The following is a 20,418-nucleotide window of genomic DNA, read 5'->3' on the forward strand; positions in this document are numbered from 1 at the left end:
CTGAGCTCTGGTCTGCGTGTTTTTGTACCATGGAAACATCAGCACCTCAACAAATACATTCGGCGGGTACCCCTGTGTCCACGGAGACACATCGCCCTTCAAAAGCCCACTCCACTTGTTCATCTGCATTGGCCATCATAAGAGTACACACCATTGCCTTACAAGGCCGCTTTGGTATCCACTTATCACACAATTCAACATCGAGATACACCATCGGCTCCCCAGGGACATTCACTCAACCGAGCGCACACCATACGCCGCGGCACTTCTACAAGGAGCCAAATCAATATGCCATCTCTCAGAACCCTTTTGAGCAGCCTCGTCAGCTCTCGCAAGAGCAGCAAAGACCAAAAATCCAAGCAACCCCCGACGCCTGCGCTGCCGGCTCCATCAACACGCAAGCAAAGGCGCCGCGCCAAAGCGTCTCGTCAATGCCCATCCCCGCCTCGAGCACCATCCCCGTACCCAACGATGAACACGGCATCCCAGGACCGGCCCTCCGAATCGACCAGAACGCACTTGTCGCCAAGCGGTACGTGGTCGTCGTACAAGAAAGCGCAGGAAGTGGCCTTGAGGGACGGAGAGGAGAAGGAGAGGATGGAGCAGGAAAGTCAAACTAGCGAGAGCAATGGGAGTGAGAAGGGTTCGGCGGCTGGAACGCGCGAGAGCAGGGAGTTTCGGATGTGGCTCAAGAAGACCGTGGATTTTGACAACTTCACTGCGGGCACCGTAAACTGAGCAACGGCTTTCTCTTGTGCCGGTCATATCGCTGGTCTGGTGGCTTCATGGCGGATGGGTTGTTAAGAATGGTGGCATTGGGCTCACTACTTCATCATCACTCAAGCAACATGCTTTCAAGTGCAGCTTTGGTTTGCTAAATAATCTAGACCAGCAAGCCCACCAAGGTCTCATTGCCTGTAGCAAAATGGGTATCTCCCTCACTGAATGCCACGGTCCAGAATTCCCGATAAAACCTCCTGCTACTCAAATTACCATCCTGCTGCAGTGTGCGCCGTCAACTACAAGCATTGCCACCCTCAGAACATCGTGGAACTGCTCGCGAAGCTACTACCCATCTGCCCCTTCTCCACCAAGCGATCCCTCTGGACCAGCTGACGCTGGCACACGCCCGTGGCCTCCTTCTGTCGATCCGATTCTCCACTCGTCACTCCGTCGTCTTGGTGATCCTTCTGGGCCGTACCAGTGACTAATTGGGAAGGAAATCAGGGAAAGCCTTGAAAAAGTCTGCCTTCCACAGACGGAGACCTTCATCCGTATCTGCGTCGTCCAACTTTTGAAACCAAGTCGCACGCTCCTGGTCGGACATTTTGGTATCCTCTACTATCTTTCTCATCCGTTCTCTGGTGCTGAGGGCCCTAGGACGGTTGTCGCCGGTCTTGATAGCAACCGCAGTCTTAGTTTTGTTGTTGTTGTTGTTGTTATTATTGTCGTTGTCATCGCGCTCCGGCTCGCTACTGTCGCTGTCGATACTGATGATGTTCTGGTCCTTCAGCTCCTCCTTGGTGACCTTGCGCCTTTTGTTCGCTGTTCCCATCTGACTTCGACGATACGACTCTGCCAGGGCCATGCCCCTGTTGCGCTGGAAAGCGATGCGATTCTGGTGGGCCTCCCTGAGACGGACCTGCTCCCTCGTCCAAGCCGCCTCGTCCTCCGGCGTCCACAGCGGAGGGCCAGTGTACGCAACGCCCTTGGCAACAGCCTCTTCTCTCTTCTTCTGGCAGTACTCGACAAAGAGGTGGGGCGTCCAGCGCAAGTCGTCCTGGAAGCAGCGCAGACGCGCCATGCTCTTGTTCCAGACGTACGTGTCGGCCATGACCCAGCCCGGCCTGTCCCAACCGAACAACTGCGCGCGCACGCCGACCGAGACGCGCTTGTAGATGCCCCACCTGACCTGAGTGCCTTCGTCTTTGAAGTTGGCGCCGTATGCCGCGTCAAGCAGATGCTTGTACTGCTCGTTGATGCCCATGACCAGCGCGCCGCGCACGTGCGTCTCCTTGTAGGGCTTGTTCAGGTACTGGCCCATCGCCTCGTCGTGGTTGCGCATGACGGCCGCCAGCGGCACGTCGCCCGCCACGCAGTAGCGCGTGCAGTAGGGCAGGGCTGCCGGGAAGTAGTTGTTTGCTAGACGCATGGCGGCACCCTTTGGTAGACCGAGCTGCTGGGCGAGCACCTCGGGGAAGAGCTTGGAGCCGTAGACGAAGAGAGGAAGTCCGGTGACGGCCTTGTCGGCGGCTGCTGCTTGGTTTGGTGTGCCTTTCCTCGTTTGCGCCCGAAGGAAGGGCATGGTGAGCTTGATTCCGGTCGGGTCTGAGATCGAGGCCTGGAAGCTGTCAGGCTCGTCTTCGTTGAAAGTCATGGTGCGGATCTCGCCGCTTTTGGCGGTGACACGAGAGCTGGACGCGCCATTGCCTTGCTGCTCGGTAGGGAGGTCAGGCACGTCGCTATAGTCGATTCCGGCGAGGGCGAAAAGCTCGCGGTCGTCCGGATGTATTCCTTTGGGTGTTGTTGACGTTGCTTGGGATGTTCCTCGAGCCGTTTCTTGACGACGACCTCCTCCATCACCACCTTGCTTGGGAGCTGATTTGCGAGTGCCTGGCATGCTAAATGTGACCGAGCACTGGCGGTTGAGATGAAGTTGAGGCGAAGGTGGATGGAAATGTAAGAAGTGCGTGATTTGAGCAATATCGTTGAGCTGGTTTGGCGGAGACGTGCGTGTGAAAGCCTTGACTAGAACAGTCACCGGCGCACTGGTGCGCCGACGTGCCTTCCTCAATGGGCAGCGTTGCCACGTGTTGAGGCTACGGCCTGGCCTCGAAGATATAGAGAAGGTGCGCAAGGCTATCATTTCCGCCGATGACTGGAGGCCGAGGGAGAGACGCATGCCACGGGAGAGGGAGCCTCAATGCAGTCATGAAGTTGCAGACATGCAGGATTCATATCTTACAACAAACCAAACTAGGAGAGACAGCAGGTGATAAAAGGAATGGCCACACCATGAGTTCGTCGCCAGTCGGAAGGGTAGTCTCTGCCGTGGTGAATGTTCCCTAGGTCCAGCAGTGCCATTTCTTTCGATGAGTATGGAAGGCTTTGAAAGAGTGAGCTACGTAGGAGAGAGAGAAAACCCCCCCTCCCCCCGTAGTTCTGAGAAGACTTAAGAGAGGCAATGGAATCAATTTTGTGAAAAGGTATTTTATCCTATCGCTTGGGTCGACAAGAAAAGCAAATGAAAGACTGTGAGCGAGTCGCTAAACGGTAACTTCAGAGAAATGGACGAACGAGTGAGGATCTTTTTAATCATGACTGTTGATGACATTACCGGCCTATGAAGAGTTTGAAGTCCGTAATGGCAGGATCCTAGCTTTGAGGCTAAGTATAGAGAAAGACATCATGGTGTCTTGCCTGCGGTATTGAATGTACTACCAATGTAACCGCAGGCATTGCCAGCCATCGTCAAAACAAAAGGCGGTGTCGGGTATCTAGTCACCACCTGAAGCTGGTGTACTGATGCATTGGCAGAAGAACTGTTAAAAATGCACGAATCGGCTCGGGTGCATTGTGGCAAGGCGAGGATGAGGCGGGAGCTTGCCACAATAGCGCCGAACGGGTCGGGTCCCAAAACAAAAGGCCGTACGTCTAGTCGAGAGTCACGATGGCGTTGGCGGCGAAGGCAGTAGCATTGGAGTTGGGGGCGACAGGCGAGCGGGAAGAGGACAGCTGTTGTTGGGTTAGAAATCGTCGCTGGGCGGGTCTGCGCGCTTCGACGTGGTTCTGGGGGTGAGGAGCACGCTTTCGGCCTAGCTCCGGAGAAAGGTGCGAAGCTTGGGCCTGGCGGACGCTCGCAACTAACATCATCGCCAGCTTTGCCTCGCGTCTCCTACTCATAACCTCCTCCACTCCCCAACACCCCGACCCTCCATCTTCAAACCCCATCTCACTCGCGCCCGTCCAACAACCGCACTTGCATCTACCATCTCCCGCCGCATTCAGGCCCGCTCGCTCACCCGCTCTCTCTACATCCACTCCCGCCTTCTAAGCTGTCCCGACCATGTCTGCGGAGCCGGAGCACGCCGCCGGTAAGGGCAAGGTGAAGCTGGAGAAGTAAGTCATGATCTGGAGCTGCCTCTAACCACCACTCTGCTAATGAAGATGCAGCGACCCCTCCGGCGCAACCAAGCACGAGGTAAGCCGTCCAGACACGACGCCGCTGGCCGTCAACGCTAACAACGCCCAGGATGAAACCGCAACGGCGATTCTCAAGAAGAAGAAGAAGCCCAACTCGCTCATGTGAGTGATACTCCAAAGCGCTGTCCGTTGACTCCGCTGACTCGCTACAGTGTTACCGATGCCGTCAACGACGACAACTCGATCATTTGCTTATCCAACAACACCATGGAGACGCTTCAGCTCTTCCGCGGTGACACCGTCCTTGTCAAGGGCAAGAAGAGGAAGGACACTGTTCTCATCGTCTTGAACGACGATGAACTTGATGACGGCGCCGCTCGCATCAACCGCGTGGTTCGCCACAACCTCCGCGTCAAGCACGGCGATGTCATTTCGGTCCACCCATGCCCCGATATCAAATACGTAAGTTACACCGCCGAACTAGCTCCGAAGATACCATCAGTACTAACATCAGCAGGCAAAACGCATCGCCGTCCTGCCTATCGCCGATACCATCGAGGGCCTTACCGGCTCTCTGTTCGATGTCTTCCTTGCGCCGTACTTCCGCGAAGCCTACCGCCCCGTCCGCCAAGGCGATCTCTTCACAGCCCGTGGTGGTATGAGACAAGTGGAATTCAAGGTCGTCGAGGTTGACCCCCCGGAGTTTGGCATCGTCGCTCAAGATACCGTCATTCACTGCGAAGGCGAGCCGATTCAACGCGAAGATGAAGAGGGAAACCTCAACGAAGTCGGCTATGATGACATTGGTGGTTGCCGGAAGCAGATGGCTCAGATCCGCGAGCTGGTCGAGCTGCCTCTCAGGCATCCCCAGCTGTTCAAGTCGATTGGTATCAAGCCGCCTCGCGGTATCCTGATGTACGGTCCTCCCGGTACCGGTAAGACTCTGATGGCTCGCGCCGTCGCCAACGAGACGGGTGCTTTCTTCTTCCTGATCAACGGTCCCGAGATCATGTCCAAGATGGCTGGTGAATCGGAATCGAACCTCCGCAAGGCTTTTGAAGAGGCCGAGAAGAACTCCCCCGCCATCATTTTCATCGACGAAATCGATTCCATCGCGCCTAAGCGTGAGAAGACCAACGGCGAGGTCGAGAGGCGTGTCGTTTCCCAGCTCCTGACGCTCATGGACGGCATGAAGGCCCGTTCCAACGTCGTCGTCATGGCCGCAACCAACCGTCCCAACTCCATCGACCCTGCGCTCCGTCGTTTCGGCCGTTTCGACCGCGAGGTTGACATTGGCATTCCCGACCCCACTGGACGTCTGGAGATTCTCTCCATTCACACCAAGAACATGAAGCTCGGAGAGGACGTCGACCTCCAGCAGATTGCCGCCGAGACTCACGGTTACGTCGGTTCGGATTTGGCCTCGCTCTGCTCGGAGGCTGCCATGCAGCAAATTCGCGAAAAGATGGACCTCATCGACCTGGACGAGGACACCATCGATGCCGAGGTCCTGGACTCTCTTGGTGTCACGATGGACAACTTCCGCTTCGCTCTTGGAGTGTCCAACCCCTCTGCTCTGCGCGAGGTTGCCGTCGTCGAGGTTCCCAACGTCCGGTGGGAAGACATTGGTGGTCTCGAGGAAGTCAAGCGCGAGCTCATCGAGAGCGTCCAGTACCCTGTCGACCACCCGGAGAAATTCCTCAAGTTTGGCCTTTCCCCCTCCCGCGGTGTCTTGTTCTATGGTCCTCCCGGTACTGGTAAGACGTTGCTTGCCAAGGCCGTCGCCAACGAGTGCGCGGCCAACTTCATCTCCGTCAAGGGCCCTGAACTGCTCTCCATGTGGTTCGGTGAGTCGGAGAGCAACATTCGAGACATCTTCGACAAGGCTCGTGCCGCTGCACCTTGCGTCGTCTTCCTTGATGAGCTCGACTCCATTGCCAAGGCTCGTGGTGGCTCTGTTGGCGATGCTGGTGGTGCTTCAGACCGTGTTGTCAACCAGCTTCTGACTGGTAAGTAATTCTGATTCTAATCTCAAAGCCCCACGCTGACCTGAAATAGAAATGGATGGTATGACTTCCAAGAAGAACGTCTTCGTCATCGGTGCTACCAACCGCCCCGAGCAGCTTGACCCTGCTCTCTGCCGTCCCGGCCGTCTCGACACTCTTGTCTACGTGCCGTTGCCCGACAAGGAATCCCGTGCGAGCATCCTCAAGGCTCAGCTGCGCAAGACTCCTGTCGCTGGCGACGTCGATCTCGACTTCGTTGCGGCCAACACCCACGGCTTCTCCGGTGCCGATCTCGGTTTCATCACTCAGCGTGCCGTCAAGCTTGCGATCAAGGAGGCCATCTCGGCAGACATTGAGCGCACCAAGGCCCGTGAAGCTGCTGGCGAAGACACGACGATGGATGACGACGTTGACGCCGAGGACCCCGTGCCCGAGCTTACCAAGGCGCACTTCGAGGAGGCCATGCGCTCTGCGCGTCGCTCGGTCACGGACGTCGAGATTCGCCGTTACGAGGCCTTCGCCCAGCAGATGAAGAACTCGGGTGGAAGCAGCTTCTTCCGCTTCCCCGACGCCAACCAGGGCCAGAACGGCTCGAACAACAACTTTGGCGAGGGCGGCGACGACGAGGGTCTCTACGATTAAAAGTCGGAAGCTTTTGATTTGTTCAGAGATGGCTAAGAGGATGGCGTGGTTTCCTTTATGATAATGGTTGCATGAAGTGGGGACTTACAAATTTCCTCTGGTCCTCGGGGTCGGTGTCTGTTCGTGGCCATCGTCGTCTTGGGAGGTTGCTGGTACTTGATTTTCCAAACGGCGAAATTCACAAATTTCCAACTTCCCTCCCCCCCGACTGCCCGTCATAGATCAGGTGTTGCTTTTTCTCCCCTTCACAAGGTCGATTCGTGCTATTTTCTTTTTTCCACTCCACCACCCCATCCATCTGCGCTGCTTGCTTATTTTCTTTTTCTGTGCTTTTACCCCCCTCGCCCCAGTGGTTTGCGTGCGCCCCCCATCGATTCTCTTGCTGGCTGGTTCGACGAGATAGGCTAGGATAGTCTCTAGCTAGTACCCGCCCGCTCCCACTCTGGCGGGTAAAAGAATGAAAGCACACCAATACCACGCTTATCAAATTTGCTAAGTTTGTGATTTGTTTTTGCTTTGTTGTGCTTATTCCTTGTTGGGCTCGTCGCCATCGGTGGATTTGGGAGTCGCGTTGAGCTTCTTCACGTTCCACAGACAGCTTTACTTTGTCGCTGGTGGGCTCGATATCTCGTGAGCCGGAGTCCTTGTCTAGTTGTATTGTGATTTCGATGTTGCGAGTAATGTCGAAACTGGCGTCGTAACCGCCATTTCTTGCTCATTCGTTACATAGATTGAAACTGTTGGAACAATTCTACTCGCCTCGACCGACGACGCCTGCCTGCCTCTTGCCTTCCTCGCCCGCTCGCTTGCTTCCGCGTCGTATCTATCCACGTGTCTGGCTAGCTCTTTTTCTACTCAAGTCACCAAGAAGAGCAGAGCGCGTCGCCATTATAGCACACAGGCCAGGCTCGCGGCGGTGGCGGCGGCGGCGGCGTCGCGTTGCGATGTGGTGGTGTGATATGGTGTGGCAAAGACGAACGAGAAGAAAAGCCCGCAAGCAATGGGGTGGCTGGCGACTGAGATATCAGGATGCTGGACACACGAAACGAAGAGCGGAAAGACAAGACAAACGTGCTATGGGTTGTGAAAGCTTTGGGTCTGCGTACGGGCAAGCGGGAACGGTTGGACGGGCATATGTGGAGAGCGAGCGGGATGAGAGGCGGGGGCCATGCGGAGAGGCAGGGTAGTACATCACTTGGGATTTCTGTGGACTGATGTGTTGTGGCGGATGCCAATCACACAGTTTTCAGACAGAGAAGGACCAGGATGAATGTTTTGATGTGATTCTTGGTAAGATGGACTACCAAAGGTACTTGTACCTGTGAGTGCGGCCTTTGCTCTTCATGCAAACGCTCGTCGTGCTGCCGTCATTCTGCCCAACCCAGGAAACATTCTTATTGATGGCAGTCCTGTTGTCTCATGGCGCTTCACTGGTAGTGTCCATATCAAGAGGCCAATACAGAAGAGCATATTGCCGCCGTCTCGTATTCGAAGCAAAGGTCAGGCTAGTTCCATAGTAAGCAAGGAGCATTCGAGTCTCCATGCGCAGCAACAGACCTCATCGGACTAGCCGCTGAGAGGCGGGCAGGGGCTGAGCGCTGCTGCGCGCCAAGAAGGGCCTGGACGTTGGCGTCATGGCCTGGCTGGTGGACAAGGCGCGCAACGTGGGAGCGGTGCGTGCCGCCGCTGCCGTCACGGCGGGAGGCTTCAAATTGGATGGGGGCGGGTGGCGTTTCCAGGGCGCAATCTTAATCTTCGAGAAGCCTTCTTCGTTGCCAATCGAAGTGGGCTGGACAAGGTCTGGGTGGCGTTTGACAACCGGCGAGGGCGAAAGAGAAGGTGCAGATTCGGAGGTTGGTGCGCCGACGGAGCGTCTGGATTCGGAGAGCGTCCCCTACAATGACGGATTGTTCGGGCCCAGACGGACCTGGATGGTCGTTTTTGGTTTGATTTGCTCATTCGCCATGATTTGCAGCAGTGGCAGGCATTGGTTCAATCTCTAGTTTTTTGATTGGAGGAACGTTGGCGATGACCGTTGGAGGGCAATGGAGTATGAGTCGACGTTGGTGGTGTTTGGGGTGTCCCTGCTCCTTGTGGCGCGGGGCTAATTGGCCGCCAGTCGAGTCGCATGGTTTCTTGACGCGTGCAACTTTTGAAGTCGTCGAGCATGTGAGAATGCGCCCGGATTGAACATGACCTGGGTTTTTGTCGCAGCGCACTGACAACGGCAGGGTCGTTCAGTCAAAGCTGATGTCGCAAACGCGCTCAATCTCTTTTCTGACAGCCCTGATTCCTTCCCGCACAGCCCTATCTGGGACTTTGATGTCGACGCCACTTCCGTTCTTCGACGATGTCCCATTGACAGCACCGTCACCGTTTGCGCTGTCCTTGTCTTTATCTTTGTTGTCGGTCGCGGCGTCTCCTGGACGGCACTCGGCCATGACGCGTGCCATCAGCTCCTCGTAGGTGGTGCATTCGCCGTCGCGCAGGAGCTTGAGCACGTAGGAGTGCAGATTGTGTGTCCATCCCGACTCTTGCAGGGACTGCTGCAGGGCCGATTGTATGCGGGGGATGGCGTTGGCTGAGAGTAGAGCGGAGGTCAGGGCGGCCTGAGTGGCGGGATTGAGAGTGGTGGCAGACGAGGAGACGGTCACGGGAGTCGCGGAAGGCATGTCGGGCAGAAATTTTGCTCGGGGCGGAAATCTCCACGCGGTGACGATGTCGAGGGAGGTGGTGGTGATGAAGTTGGCTCGGAAGAGACGGTTGATGAGGACTAGTCGCGGCTACAGGTGGGACCCGAAATGAGATGGGCGGGACGTGCTCTGCGAGATCTGAGGACGAAAATATTGAATCTCGGGTGAATGGCGACGAATGCGGGCGTAAGACGACTGAAAGCGATGGAGGACCGAGCAGAGCAGCGCAGAGCAGATGGGGAGTGAGTTGGCCGGGCTGACTAAGAGGGTGGGTGGATGGGCGGGAGTGGTGCTAAGCTTTGGCGCGAGAGTCGATGATGATGATGATGATGATGAAAGGCAGAGGCAGAAGCAGAGGAAGAGACAGGCGGATGGGACTGATCAAGAGGGACGGTAGAGGATGATCCGCACGGTTGTGGTCGTGGCCTTGGACTTGGTTGACTTGCATTGCTCCCCTGACGCCCGAGGCCCCGTTACTATGAATGGATGCAGTGACCTCGCGAACCGCCGCGTGCCACTGCCACCTACCTTGCCTTGCCTTGACTGAGGTGAACTCCTCCTCAACCACCACCCACCACCCACCACCCACCACGGCCATCTCGACAGCGACGTCTGCCCACCCTGCGCGTGCCTTGGCACATCCCAAGACAAGACCCGTTCCTCACTCAACCTGACACTCACAGGCTCAATCTCGCTTCTGTCTCAGCAGGGTTGCTGCCGCCTTGTAACTGCCTGTCCAGTCCGGTGGCCTTCGCTCTCTCGACAAAGACTCTCCACAATCTGCCTTACAGGGCCTAGAAGCCCCAATCCCGACTGTACCTTGGCTCCCTCGAAATCCACTGCTGCTGCTGTTGCTGCCACCGCTACCGCTACCGCTACCGCTACCGCTACCGCTGCTGCGCAGCTTGCTCCGCCGCCCGCCTTCCTACCGCGACCAACCACAAACACCGACAACACTGCTCCGCCCAACCTCCCGCAACCACCTCCACCATCGCAACGCGCCCGCTGCGCCGCCATTGCCCCTCTCCTCGACCCCATCGCATCCCCGCAGTCGATGCGCCTGCCCTCTGCGCACTCTTGCGTACCATGGCAACCTACCGAACATATCAAGAGGACTCGGACGCCGATGACGAGTATGAGCGCAGCGTCATCACCTCTCCCACTCTGCCACCGGACTGCGAGACCAGCCCCACAGACTCGGAGCCTCCCTCCGCCGAACACACCCCAACCACCTTCACTCATTCGGCCGACAGCTACGTCAGTCCCAAGGGTGTCATAACAACGTGGACCTCGGAACAAGTGGCGGATTGGATATCAAACCTGGGCCTGAGCCAGTATGCTGTAACTTTTCTGGGTGCGTATGCTCTGCGTGGAGCCGCCGTGGACCTTTGCTGACGCCGACCAGACGAGAACGTGGACGGAGACGCCCTTGTCGCTTTGCAGCACGCAGACCTGAAAGAGCTGGGCATTTCGAGCGTGGGTCACCGTTTAACTGTGCTGAAGGGTGTATACGACGTCAAGGTCAAGCAAAATGTTCCGCTGGATCCCGACCACTATGTGCCTCTGTGTTGGTCTTCCCTTCCCACGAACGCGTTCAAGACTAACCAAAACAGCCGCCGAAACACAGGCACAGGAAACCGCCCCCACGCAAGACGACATTGCGCGCATCATTGAGATTATAAAAGACAGAGACGACCGCATTCGTTTGGCAGAACACGAACTCCGGTCTATGAGGGACGACCTGAGCAAGATGGCAGAGGAAAATCGAAAACTACGCGAAGACGTCTTGCCAATGGTTCGGGAGGCCAAGAACCGATCACAGCCGCTGCCGACCCCGGACGCGCAAGAGAGAGACAACCACCATGGATCGCCTCCCGAACGTTCAGGTAGCACACTGTCTCGCAAGTTCTCCACGAAGAAACTCTTTCTCGGCTCGGCGCCAAAGAACCCATCGCCAACAATCCACGAAGGGCGGACGCTAGCTGATACGTCCAACCTCGACCCCTCAGCTGCTGCCATGGCAGCTTCCAACCACCTCACGGCATCTCTGAACAACAACACCCTCACAGGATCCACGCTCAACGCCTCCCCACAACCACCACAACCATCTCCTACCTCGCCCGCATACAGCACACATGCCGCTTCCCGGTCTCGAAGAGATCATGGCGACGACGGCAGCTCCTACTATGAGCGTGATGCCACACTAGCAACACGGTCAGGCTCGCGCAGAGAACGAGATCGCGATCGTGAACGGGGCGACGGCAATGAACCTCTTTCTGCTGGCCGCAATCCCGAGACTGCCTCGCTGGCCCCTTCGACCGCTGGCACCTCCAACAACCCCCAAGTCGAAATCTTCAAATCTTTCCGCGTCAGCATTGATGATCCTTGCCACAAAGTCCTTCCGGTCGCTCTCAAGAAGTACAACATCACAGCAGACTGGCGGCAATATGCGTTATACATTGTCCATGGCGATCAGGAGCGTTGCTTGGGGCTTAATGAAAAGCCGTTGATACTATTCAAACAGCTAGACCGCGATGGCCGAAAACCGATGTTTATGCTGAGAAAGCACGCTGCACCAATCGAAGGCCACTCGAGCACAATCAATCCCGGTGGACCTGGAGGGTACGGGGCGCAAGGCGTGGCCGAAGGGCTCCCAGGCGGCGTGTTATAAAACAAGAGGGCCAGGAAAGTGTCAATCATAGCATGCAGGAAGACTCGTTCGTCCGTCTGAAAAATACGACGGCGTCAATGGACATGTTGGTGTGAGGAGAATCATCGACGCCGCTCATGGCTCATGTCCTCGCCGCATCAAACATACGTCCAGGATCTCTTCCCACGGCTCTCCTGCAGCGCTCCAGGCACGCTCAAGCATACCCAAACGCTCTTCTCTATCCGCGCCTCAGATCGAACATGTGGTTCGCGAAGGACTTCAATGCTACAAGTCGGGCGGTGACTTCCCCATTTCCCACTTCCATTCGGCTTGCGCATCCCACTGGTGCTCTCGACCAAGAACCGCAGCCATTTCTTCTTCTTATTCGAAATTTCAATCATGTGCGACGGCCTCCCCTGCATCTTCTTGTGGCGTCTCTGCATACATCTCTCCTTCACTACGCTGCGCGCGCCCACTAAACTTGGGTGTACGCCTGCGATATCATTGCCGGATTCTCTTATTGCGACGCCTGTCGCCGTCTTTCTATAACTCTTCTCCCTCTTCCTCTCCGCCTCCGCCCATCAAATCTATTTGCACCTTCGACTGCATTTCCGAGAGGAGTTGCTCGCCAGGTTAACCTCATACCTGACATTGTCACTTTTCTACCCTAGGTTGCCGTTGTGTGTTGGTTGAACCTACCCGCCGCGGCCGCCATTTGGCGAGAAATCCAAGGCCAAGGTCTCCCACACTTCATCAATCCACTGGCTTTTCATGGTCATTTTCAAGACACTTACAGCTTGCAAGTTAGTCCTGGCCTTTTGCATCACTATATGGGGTTGGGGAAGCAAAAGATTCGTACGACAAGCGTGTGTGGCGGGAGAAGCAGGACAAAGTCTACCGTGAGCCGGAAGCGAGAGAGAACGAGGGATTCGCAGGTGTCCCCGTTGTCTTTTGCGCTCTCCTTCGCCTTGCCATCTACCTTGGGTTTGCTTCTCTTGCCCGCCGTCTCATCATCATCATCACCATCATCTCTTCATCTTCTCGTCTCTGGACTCTGTTGATCTTTCTTCTTTGATCTTTCTTGAATCATTCCCCGCCATCTTGTGGCTTCTTCCTCCTCCTCTTGGTCGCCTTTTTGCTTGTGGGTTGGTGAATGCCTTTCTCTTGCTTCTCTCACGTTTTCTATCTTCCCTTTTTTTCAATCTTCTTTAGTTTTTACTCTTGGCTTCTTCCCATGCGCTTTGCTTTGCTTTTTTCTCATCGGGACGGGTGCTCAAAAGTTGGGTCGGTCGGTCGGGTCGGTCGGTTGGTTGTTGGTCGGATCGGCTAGGTTGGGTGGGTGGGGTAGGTGATGCCCACGGTGGGAAGAGCAGAAGAAGAAGAAGCTGAAGCTTTGCAAACAACATGGATGGCGCGAGTAGAGGTCGAATCCATCGGTCGGTCGGTCGGTCGATCAATAGTAGTAGTAGCTGCACTGCACCTGCACACACACACACACACACACACACACACTGGAAAATGGACCAGAGATCCGTTTGGTCCCCCTTTTTTTCCCTGTCGTATCGTATCCATGTAGCTTCGCGGACAGTTGTATTTGCATGCATGCATGGGCAGAGGTGGCGTGGCGGCGTACTGTATCACATATGTATGTAGCATGTGCGCCTGGCTTTTATGAAGCTGGATGAAAAAGATGATTATGAGGCCCATTTCTCTCTTCCTCTTCACAAACAGATCAGTGACGCGACAAATGACTAGGCCCTGCCATGCCCTGTCATGCCATGCCATGCAATGACGATGCTGCTGCCGCATGTGGCTGCCTGGGTCAGCTGCTTCTGAGAACGCACGGAATTGCAATCATCTCAGCGAAAGGATGGATGCATGCATGGACAGATGGATGGCCATCGTCATTTGATTTTGGCAGCCGACGTGGGGACGTTGATAAAAGACTCAGCAGAGGACGAGGGCGGCGTGAATTTGATGAGGTCAACGCGGTCTGCTCGCCGCTGGATCAGGGCAGACAGACGTCGCGATGCGATGCGATGCGATGCGATGCGATGAGATGCGATGCTGTCGAACGAGCACAGTTCAAGCAGATGGACGAGCAAGTAGAGAGTAGTAGATAGTAAAGGTAGTTGATATATCGACATTTGCAGTTAGCAGAAAGGTGATGATTGTAATCACGACGTGGAGAGGGATGGGGAGCGAGCGAGCGCAGGGTGCCAGAAAGACCCAATTACCAAGCAGGTCGCTTGCTCACTCGTTGGCTCTGCCTCCTCCTCCACCTCTCCTTGTCTATATCGATCCTCACCATCACCACTAACACCTCCGCTTCCGCGTCAAGACTCGCCTCTTCCTCTTGTCCGTCGACCCGTCTCCTCTCGTTTCATCATCGCTCTCTCCGTCTTCCAGCGGCTCAAGCGAGTCCTTCGGGCGACTTCTTCTAGCGTGTTCATCGCACATTGCTTCATCCTTACTCGGCGCAATCAAATAAATAATGCAAGACAGATTAAAAAGAAGAGAGACAGAAAGATGACCGACTTGCAGGCTTCGATGCCCGCCCAGCACGTACGCCCAAGGAAAGTTGATGCGACGAAATCTTATCGAAAGGGGAAAAAGGAGGGAGTGGTTGCCCAGTCGGGAACGGTCTGGCACCAATTAGGAGTTGTGTATGAGAGAAAAGTAGGAGAGATTGGTGGAAAGATGCAGGGAAAGATAAAAGGGAACGTCTTGTGGTATCACGCGAAACAATATGAACCGGCCGGCCAAACCTAGAAAATGAAAACAGCGGGAAAGGGGCAGATGGCTTGTCGTAACTGGAGAATAACGCCCAATCGTCTCAACGCAGCGCAATTGCAAGTGCATGGACCGAGTCCGCCTCGGTTTTAGTAGCCGTGCATGCTATAGTACGACTGGCGGTTACCACCAGTATGATAAATGGAGCCGGAATCGAGATCCACGCGACCATCGTTGAAGGCGGCCGTCTCAGGCGGAGGGAGAAGTTCTTTGACTTCCCAGTTGTGTGCTTTGATGCCGACGCTGAATTCGAGATCTTCTTTTGTGATTGAATCCCAGTACTAATTTTCACGTGTCAGCAGGGTCGGCGAGCTATTTTTGGTAGGGCGAACTTGCCTTGTAGACCATCATGACGCCAAGGAGGTTGCAGATGGTCGCGAAAAACAGACCGTCGAGGTAGTGTGCCACGTTGTCGCAAATGGTAGAGCTGAACGTGTAGAGAATGACCTGGCCAATGACGAAGAAGAAGACGCCAAAGATGATGTGGCTGAGCGGCCAACGGTCCTCGAGCGTGTTCAGTACCAGCATGAGTTGCATGACCAGGTACACAAAGATGAAAATGGCGTTGAAGAGGTACAGCACGACGAACATGCCGGTCGTGTTCTCAGGGCCCAGTCCTGCCCACTCTTTGAATGTGAGGAGCGACACGATGAAGGACACGCTGCCAAAGACGAGAGAAAATGCGCGCAGCAGCCATACTGAGAGCCGTGTGCCGTCTTCGTATAGTTGGAATCCGACGAATCCGTTGACAAAGAGGCACATGCACAGCGCAGAAGAAAAGCCGTTTTGCGCAGCGGCAAAGTATGGAAAGGCACCGCTGCCTGGCGGTACGACGCCTGCGTCCAGGAGAAGCGACAGGATGGTGAGCACCATGTAAATGTAGAAGAAGGTGGTGATTTCTTTGCGGCCTGTTGCGTTGTTACCGCGGTTAGCATTGTGACGTGGCTATGGAACAGGGTCTCGAGGGTCTCCAAGGGGGGTCAACATACCAACAGCTGTAAACTTTGAGCGCACATGGACGATCATGATGGTCGTCATGATGAGCGCAAGGATATGCATGAAATCGGCCGCCGTCTCAAAGATGAGGGTATTGGCCAGCTCGATCGTCCGCGCATAGCACTTTGGCTGGATTCCATGGCCGTCGAAGGAGATGTTCGAGGGTGGGCCGACGAGGATGCACAACGGTATAGGTGCCTGTTCGCATAACGAGTCGAAGTCGCCGAAGCCCATGCTGGCGACAGCTGAGTGTTTCTTCTTGCCGCTACGGGTACTGCCGCCCGGTTCCGTGTCGTCGCGGTGATGTCGCTCTGTCGTCTGTCTCGTATGGCGACAGCGGACAAGGGTGTTTGGTCGAGGGATGTGAGGCGCGCGCAAGGGACGGTGACGGGGTCTCGGCAGCGATGGGGCTCGGCGGCGAACAACGAACGAGAGTTGTGTAGCGAATGGCAGCGGCGGCGATGAGAGCGACGAGGTGGGCCGAGGTGATGCAGGTGTTGGAGTGCAAGAAGAAGTGAGAACGGTGTTGGGTTCGACGAAGATTGGCGTGCAAGCCGGTCGGGCGCTGAGAGCGCGGCTGGGCAGCCCTGTCCTATTGTGGGGGCCCGCAGAAAGTCGTGGCAGGAAAGATCAACACACGGGTCTCCCGTCGCTCCTAGTCCTGGTCGTCACCCCGCAACCCATCGCTACCTACCTAGAGGTACTCCACTACTCCGCGTCTGGAAAAGAAAAGAAGAAGAGGATTCAGACTCGACACTTGTCGCTTGTCTCGGTCTCACCCGCATGTCTCACTCCCGCGCTGACTCCGCTGTCACGTCTTCACTGTCCAATGCCAAGTGGCGCCGCCAATTTCAGTCAATCCACTGCGCTGCAACCGAGCCAAACACGGCGCGTCGACGCTTGCAACCTCAGGTCACGTTATATCGCTAGAGTCACTCGCTCAACCATGGATGAGCACATGATGATTCTCACTAATCGCAATCATACTTGTACAAAATACAAGACCCAAAGAGCGCATTACATCCTTCATGACCCATTCTCAGAGCAAAAAACAGGGCAGTGGTAAGGCAACAAACGCTCTGGGACTCTCCAATGTCAAGCACGCAGCAGAAACGAATTGGTATATCATAGTCCATGGACACCAAGAAAGCAAGAAAGCGATGGGAGTCGGTATTAATGATGAGGACCAGAATTGAAGGCAAGGAAAGGAACAAAGAATACAAAATCCAAAGCAAAAAAAGGAAAAGAGCAAAGACCCAAAAGACCGGGGGGGAAATAGTACCAACACTTGTGCGGGTCCAGCCGACAGATTTGTACGCTCACCGAGGAATCGCGACAGAGGTGTCGATCCGAGGATAGGAGAGAAGATGTAAGAGAAAAAAAAGGGAGCCGCAGCTCGGAGAGGTACACTGAGCGAGCCCACACCCAAGCCAGCCCAATCCAACCTTGTGTTCGCCGAATCCCCCAGGTTTTGGGCAACGAGATTATCAAGGTATCTCGGCTAATGAAAAACCCACTCCCAGTGATGCGAATCCGGAAAATGCAAACGACTCCGAGCAAAGCAAAGCATAAAATCATGTGGAAAACGAAAAATCACAAACTGTGTAAACATGCCCCTACGGGATAATCGGAGAGGAGATGATGGAGAGAAGAACAAGGAAACCCGTCTCAATCTACTTGGGCGTCAGGCGAAAGGTGTAATGAATCGTGAAAATCGTTACAAGGAGATGGGCGCGTTAGTATGCGGTCTGCATTTCGAGCACCTGGACTGGCTGATTCGGTATCGAAGGAGTCGGTGACCCCGAGCGAGAGGACATGGCGTCCTCGTAACCGACGAGAGCCTGTGAGTGGAGCTTGAAGGATTCGCCCATGAGTTTGGTGATTCTGCGCCCAGTTAGTCTTGATCAATCGTCCGGTTTTGTGCCAAACTTACCCCCAAACAACCACTTCGTCAATCATGCTGCCCCAGAGGCGAGCCACAGTCGAACTCAACTTGGCGCCATACACGTCGACCGAGTCATCGTCGAACAAGTTCCTAAGCTTGTTGTACATGACAAGTTCATCCTCAGTTGCGGGCTCCTCGTCATGTTCCAGGCGATAGAGCCACAAGGTGAGGATGACCATCAAGTCCAACCCGCAGAGAGGATGCTCGATGCTCCAGTTGGTCGCAGAAGTCCTGGCCACCCAGCGGATGCCTTGAAGCGCAGCGACCTCGATGCACTCGAAGCACTCTTCAATGACTTTGATCATCTCCTGAGATCGCTTCACGTTGTCTCGAGCATTGGTCATGGACGCAGCCACCTCGTACGAGTCGTGGTATCTAAGAGCCTCTTGAACAGACTTCAGGTCAACCAAGAGTCGCGCACGAGTGTTGCGATACATGGCCATAGCATTGAAGATGAGCGGGTGCCCTTTGTGCGGCGCGCTGAGCTTCACAACCACGGTTTCGGGCTCGCAAATCTCAAGGGATTTTTCCCAGGTCTCCAACGCCAGCCGCAGCTTGTACTCAGTCACGACGTCTTGGAGAGCCTCAGGGCTGCGTTTGTGATACCAAATCTCCAGGAAGAGAGCGTTGATCATCACCCTGGTGGCAAACGCGCTGTACCGGGCAGTCTCGCCCTGGAATAGATTGCCATGAGCTTGGCGGAACGTTATGATGTTGGAGGCGGCGAGATTTTCGCGCCACGAGTCGTCGTCAGAGGGATCCGTGTTCCAGAGAGTCTCGGACGAAGGCAGCTCGAGCGTGTCGAATTCGTTGAAGCTGATGGCAGGCGTGTGGTTGTACGTCATGGTAAGCAAACCGAAAAAGATGTACACTGCGTAGTATGTACGGCGGCACTGCTCATCTTCGATCCATTCCTCGTGAGTAGGATGCGCACCCTCACGAGCGTCGGAACGGTGCTTCAGCTCATAGCGGTTACCAGCGACCATCTGGACGTGTTAGCAGGTTGATCAAGCGATCGTTTGTAGAGCGACTTACGTTGGCAAGAAGACTCTTGATGGAACACGCCCATTCAAGTCCCTTGGGATCACCGCTCCAGCTTGCAAAAATCATATTCAACAGAGTGCTTTGCATGGTCCAGAGGGGACATTTCCGGGAGCTAAAGTTCTCCTTGTGCTGCAAGAACTGGTTGATGAGAAGTTTGGCGCCAATGTGAAGCATGTACGCTTGGTCCTGGTCGAAAGTGTAGAGTGCACCAATAGAGAGAACCGCCAGCAAGAGCGGGGCGGAGATGGTGGTCGGATCGAACGACGCAGGATGCAAGAATGGCAAGTGGTGATGAAACAGGTTGAAGTACGTGGTCAAGTACCTGTTCAACAAAGTGACACTGGGCAAGTGGAAACCCGCTTCGTTGAGGAATTCCTGGCTGTCGCAGCGCCGGATGTTCTCAAGAATCTTGACGCATGCCTCTTCCGACTCGATCTGAGGAGCCCGCGCCATGGTCAGCGCTTGGCTTGGGCCAGGGGACCGACGGTAGTCGACGGGAGAAACGGGGCCCATCAACGGGTACGGCGAGAGGGCACCAGGGGTGGCAAGGCCAGAGCCTTGAAGAGAACTCTGAATCGAGGGAAAGGAGGGCGCCAAAGTGTCGTTCGCAGAGGATTGGCGCTCCATGATGGGAGCAAGTTGGTTCGGATGCGACTGGCCATTCGCGACGCTGTTGAAGTGCGAATCCTGCGATCCCGACATGCTCGAGGACAGCGAGTTGGACTTGGCTCCGTCGACGGGGTGGGGCAACATCGAGTCCCACATGGGCATCTGAGGGAGGGAGACGGTGCCAGAGGAATAAGCGACCTGGGGCTCGAGAAGGGCAGGGCCGTGCGGCGACATGACCGTTTCTTGCTGTGCCTCGTGGCCGGGGTCTGGCTCCTGGCTTGCCATGGCCTTTTGATGGAAATCGGTGACCAGCATGGCGGCCGTCTCGATGTCGACCATGGCGTCGTTGCTCGCTTCGATCTGCTCGAGGGTCGCCGTGTCGATTTCGACCGAGGGCTTCGACGGACCAGCGGAGGGCGCAGGCGTCGACTTTGGAGCGGCACGGCGCTTTACTTCGCTGTGGAGAGGGACGCCGCCGTCTTTGGCGTGGACGGTGCGGTCATGTCGCAGGAGCAGGTCGCGGCGGACAAAGGTGCTTCGGCACTTGTGGCATTTGAAGGGGCGTTCCTTGGTGTCTGTGGCAGTGGATCAAAGTGTCAGTGGCGCGGAGGGCCAGTTACGGTAGGCGAGGGGTCGGCGGCGAGTGGGGACAACGTACGCGATCGTTCGTGTCGGCTGCGGTGCTCGCTTCTGCTGAAGGCGCGGTTGCAGAACTGACACTTGTACTTCTTTTCTGGCTGGGCTTGAGGCTTGCGGGCGCCTGTTGAAGGCGAGCCGGAGGCGAGCAGAGCCATGGCGGCAGCGGGCATCGAGGCAGGGCAGCGACGGTGGTTCAGCTGTGGTTGGGGTCCGGGGCGGTCGAGGGTCGACTCGGCGACTGGCGCGTTCGGTTCAAAG

General features: G+C 55.7%; 7 protein-coding genes across 7 annotated transcripts; 3 read left to right on the forward strand and 4 right to left on the reverse strand.

Annotated features, from left to right (window-relative positions):
* Positions 1-29: 29 nt before the first annotated feature.
* On the forward strand, positions 30-738 carry J3D65DRAFT_665967 (uncharacterized protein; the record flags this gene model as incomplete). The annotated part of the gene is made up of 2 exons (XM_066802879.1): positions 30-532; positions 621-738. The coding sequence occupies 2 exons, from the start codon at positions 30-32 to the stop codon at positions 736-738; spliced, it is 621 nt and encodes a 206-aa protein (XP_066658184.1).
* A 469-nt stretch (positions 739-1,207) lies between these two features.
* Positions 1,208-2,902, reverse strand: J3D65DRAFT_601329 (uncharacterized protein; the record flags this gene model as incomplete). The annotated part of the gene is made up of 1 exon (XM_066798031.1): positions 1,208-2,902. The coding sequence occupies one exon, from the start codon at positions 2,900-2,902 to the stop codon at positions 1,208-1,210; it is 1,695 nt and encodes a 564-aa protein (XP_066658185.1).
* A 966-nt stretch (positions 2,903-3,868) lies between these two features.
* Positions 3,869-7,271, forward strand: J3D65DRAFT_617938 (P-loop containing nucleoside triphosphate hydrolase protein). Its single transcript, XM_066799612.1, has 6 exons — positions 3,869-4,119; positions 4,174-4,201; positions 4,253-4,305; positions 4,356-4,605; positions 4,661-6,152; positions 6,202-7,271. Exons 1-6 carry the CDS (start codon positions 4,067-4,069, stop codon positions 6,789-6,791), a joined length of 2,466 nt encoding a protein of 821 aa, XP_066658186.1. The 5' UTR covers positions 3,869-4,066; the 3' UTR covers positions 6,792-7,271.
* A 1,640-nt stretch (positions 7,272-8,911) lies between these two features.
* On the reverse strand, positions 8,912-9,664 carry J3D65DRAFT_272377 (uncharacterized protein). The gene has a single exon (XM_066794976.1). It carries the CDS (start codon positions 9,461-9,463, stop codon positions 9,029-9,031), a length of 435 nt encoding a protein of 144 aa, XP_066658187.1. The 5' UTR covers positions 9,464-9,664; the 3' UTR covers positions 8,912-9,028.
* A 700-nt stretch (positions 9,665-10,364) lies between these two features.
* Positions 10,365-12,560, forward strand: J3D65DRAFT_272732 (uncharacterized protein). The gene is made up of 3 exons (XM_066794979.1): positions 10,365-10,838; positions 10,890-11,051; positions 11,098-12,560. The coding sequence occupies exons 1-3, from the start codon at positions 10,571-10,573 to the stop codon at positions 12,153-12,155; spliced, it is 1,488 nt and encodes a 495-aa protein (XP_066658188.1). The 5' UTR covers positions 10,365-10,570; the 3' UTR covers positions 12,156-12,560.
* A 2,456-nt stretch (positions 12,561-15,016) lies between these two features.
* On the reverse strand, positions 15,017-16,157 carry J3D65DRAFT_644892 (chitin synthase III catalytic subunit; the record flags this gene model as incomplete). Its single annotated transcript, XM_066802182.1, has 3 exons — positions 15,017-15,208; positions 15,264-15,835; positions 15,917-16,157. 3 exons carry the CDS (start codon positions 16,155-16,157, stop codon positions 15,017-15,019), a joined length of 1,005 nt encoding a protein of 334 aa, XP_066658189.1.
* Positions 16,158-17,659: 1,502 nt separating this feature from the next.
* Positions 17,660-20,315, reverse strand: J3D65DRAFT_548750 (fungal-specific transcription factor domain-containing protein; the record flags this gene model as incomplete). The annotated part of the gene is made up of 4 exons (XM_066796921.1): positions 17,660-17,807; positions 17,857-18,854; positions 18,904-20,096; positions 20,180-20,315. 4 exons carry the CDS (start codon positions 20,313-20,315, stop codon positions 17,660-17,662), a joined length of 2,475 nt encoding a protein of 824 aa, XP_066658190.1.
* Between the last annotated feature and the right edge of the window lie 103 nt (positions 20,316-20,418).

The sequence above is a fragment of the Phyllosticta citribraziliensis genome (genome assembly GCF_038025025.1).
Source record: "Phyllosticta citribraziliensis strain CPC 17464 chromosome Unknown J3D65scaffold_3, whole genome shotgun sequence".
Taxonomy (NCBI): Eukaryota; Fungi; Ascomycota; class Dothideomycetes; order Botryosphaeriales; family Phyllostictaceae; genus Phyllosticta; species Phyllosticta citribraziliensis.